At 38.2% G+C, this 2667-nt stretch overlaps 1 protein-coding gene across 1 annotated transcript; it reads right to left on the bottom strand.

Moving 5' to 3' along the window:
- Window positions 1-2049: 2049 nt before the first annotated feature.
- Window positions 2050-2661, bottom strand: LOC104988140 (olfactory receptor 6C2-like; the record flags this gene model as incomplete). Its single annotated transcript, XM_010839361.1, has 1 exon — window positions 2050-2661. A coding segment is annotated over one exon (612 nt), but the record flags the coding sequence as incomplete, so codon positions are not given.
- Between the last annotated feature and the right edge of the window lie 6 nt (window positions 2662-2667).

Below are 2667 nucleotides of genomic sequence, written 5' to 3'. Positions count from 1 at the left end.
AGGACAGAGGAACCTGGTGGGCTACAGTCCTTGGGGTCTCAAAGAGTTAGACGTGACTGAGCGAATAACACAAATAAATAATAAACATATTAGATCTCCTCACCCTAAGTCTAATCACTGCGGTGACATGATGACAGCCAAGTCAGATATCCTGTGTGAGCAATTCTAAACCCACAGGCAATGCATGCATGCTAAGTCGCTTCAGTCGTGTCTGACTCTGTGCGACCCCATGGACTGTAGCCTGACAGGCTCCTCTGTCCATGGGATTTTCCAGGCAAGAATACTGGAGTGGGTTGCCATGCCCTCCTGCTGGGGAATCTTCCCAACCCAGGGATCAAACTTGCTTCTCATATATCTCTGGCATTGGCAGGTGGGTTCTTTACCACTAGTGCCACCTGGTAAACCCATAGGCAATAGATGAGGAGAAATAATTCTCCACTTATAAAGGAAAAGGAGGCAGTTGTCTGCTCCCTTCCAGAAAGGGTCTTCTCTTTAGCCATTTGATAGGTAAATAAAATGTCTCCAGGAGTCAGATAGATCCATGCAGGTCTTAGCTTTTACAATTTAGAGATGGCAGCCAAGTTCCTGAGTTTCCTTCTTCCTTAATGTGTAAAATAATTAGGGAAACAATCCTAGTCTTCCTGGAACCTTGGTGTTTAACCTAAAGACAGTCTTTGGCTGTAACCATTTGACTTGCTAGGGGAGATAGAAATTTATTATTATCTTTTTGGATCAGAGCAATTAACTAGCCAAATTAGGTAGACCTAATTCTTAAGGCAGGAGAAGAGTTGGGAACTGGCATTCCCAACTGCCAATTAGCATTCCCAAGTGCCAACCAAAAGAATTAACATTTTACAGGAACCATAAGAAATCCAGGGAAAATTCATACTTCCACATTTACCTGAATACTCTTTTAGACTCATATATCTGCCTTTCATTCTCTAATGTTTCTTGATGAATGGAACCTTCCTTACTGTAAAATATTTCAGTTTACCATACTTTAAAAAAGTTATTTTTTTAGGCTTTTAAAACAATGGTTAATGCTTTCTGTTTTTAGTTTAAAAAATATCCTTAGCCACATGGAACTCTGTTCAATATTCTGTAATAACCTAAATGGGAAAAGAATTAGAAAAGATTAGAAAAAAATAGTTACATGTGTATGTATAACTGGTGGCGAGGGAAATGGCAACCCGCTCCATTAGAGTCGGACATGACTAAGCAGCTAAAACAACAACCACAGCATATGTATAACTGAACCACTTTTCTGTACACCTGAAACTAGCACAACATTGTTAATCAACTATACTCCCATATAAAAAAAATTCTTTACCCCTAGATCATGGAAATATTCTTCTAGTTTTCATCTAGAAGATTTATTATTTTTCTTTTCACATTTTTAAGATTAGAGTCTGATCATCTATTAAGAAAAAAGCCTTAAGGTGTAGTTAATTACCATAATATGTTGTCTTAGAGATACAGTCATCAATATCAAAGTGGCAAACAAGCACATTCTTGACAGAAAGTGTATCCTAGAAGGAAATAAATCTGTGCATATGACTTCACAAATACTTTTCCCTTTTGAAGACAGCTTTATTGAGGTATAATTGATATTCACATATTTAACATATGTGCAAAGTACATATTTTCACAGAAATTCACATTATTTAATGTATACAGTGAGTTCAGACATATTCATACACCAGTGAAACCACTGTCACTGCTGCTCCTGGGAGATCTGGGACTCAGCTTAGGACATATCAGTCAGTAAAAGAGGAGTAGCTGAGCACCAATATAATAGTACATTGATATTGCTTACATTTCTTGGTTCTGTAAGTAACAGACATATTTTTATAAATATTTACAGAGAATTTCCCCCATGTATTCCTGGAGATAGGCTGAGCTAAAAGGATTATCAATACATGTATTAATGGTAGGTACTAAGTGTAACAGAATGAGGTTGTGGTGTATAAAACCATGGCTAACATACCATTAGAGAAAAATAAATGAATACCAAGGAATACTTTTACAATTTTTTTTTGTACTCAGTAATCATTTTAGTCCTTTGAAATATGATGCAACCCTTTTGATCATGTCTTTGAAAGCTTGTACCACTTGTTTGTTCCTCAGAGTATAAATGAAAGGATTCATTACTGGTGCAACAGAGGTGGTAAGAACTGACACCACTTTATTAATAGCTACCCCTTCTTTTGCATGTGGTTTAATATAGATGAAGATGCAGGTTCCATAAGTGATAGAAACCACAATTATATGGGAAGAACATGTAGAAAAAGCCCTTTTCCTTTGCTGTGCAGAAGGGAATCTGAGAATGGTCCTGATGATGTATGTATAGGACATGATTACACACACCAAGGTGAACAGGAGCGTCAATGCAGCCAGGACCAAGACGAATCGCTCTAGGAACTCTGTGTCTGAGCAAGTAATCTTCAGGATGGGAGCAGCATCACAGCCAAAGTGATCTATGACATTAGAGTCACAAAACTCAAGCTCAAAGCCCATGCCAAATGGTGGCAGGACGATGATTAGAGCAATCATGTAACAGCCAATGAGGAACTTAATGCAGACCATGTTGTTCATGACGGTCGTGTAATGCAGGGGTTTGCAGATGGCCACGTAGCGGTCATAGGACATGGCCGTCAGAATAAAAAA

This window comes from Bison bison, unplaced genomic scaffold (genome assembly GCF_000754665.1).
Source record: "Bison bison bison isolate TAMUID 2011002044 unplaced genomic scaffold, Bison_UMD1.0 scf7180017864115, whole genome shotgun sequence".
NCBI classification, from domain to species: domain Eukaryota; kingdom Metazoa; phylum Chordata; class Mammalia; order Artiodactyla; family Bovidae; genus Bison; species Bison bison.
This window is presented reverse-complemented; position numbering and strand designations above follow the sequence as displayed.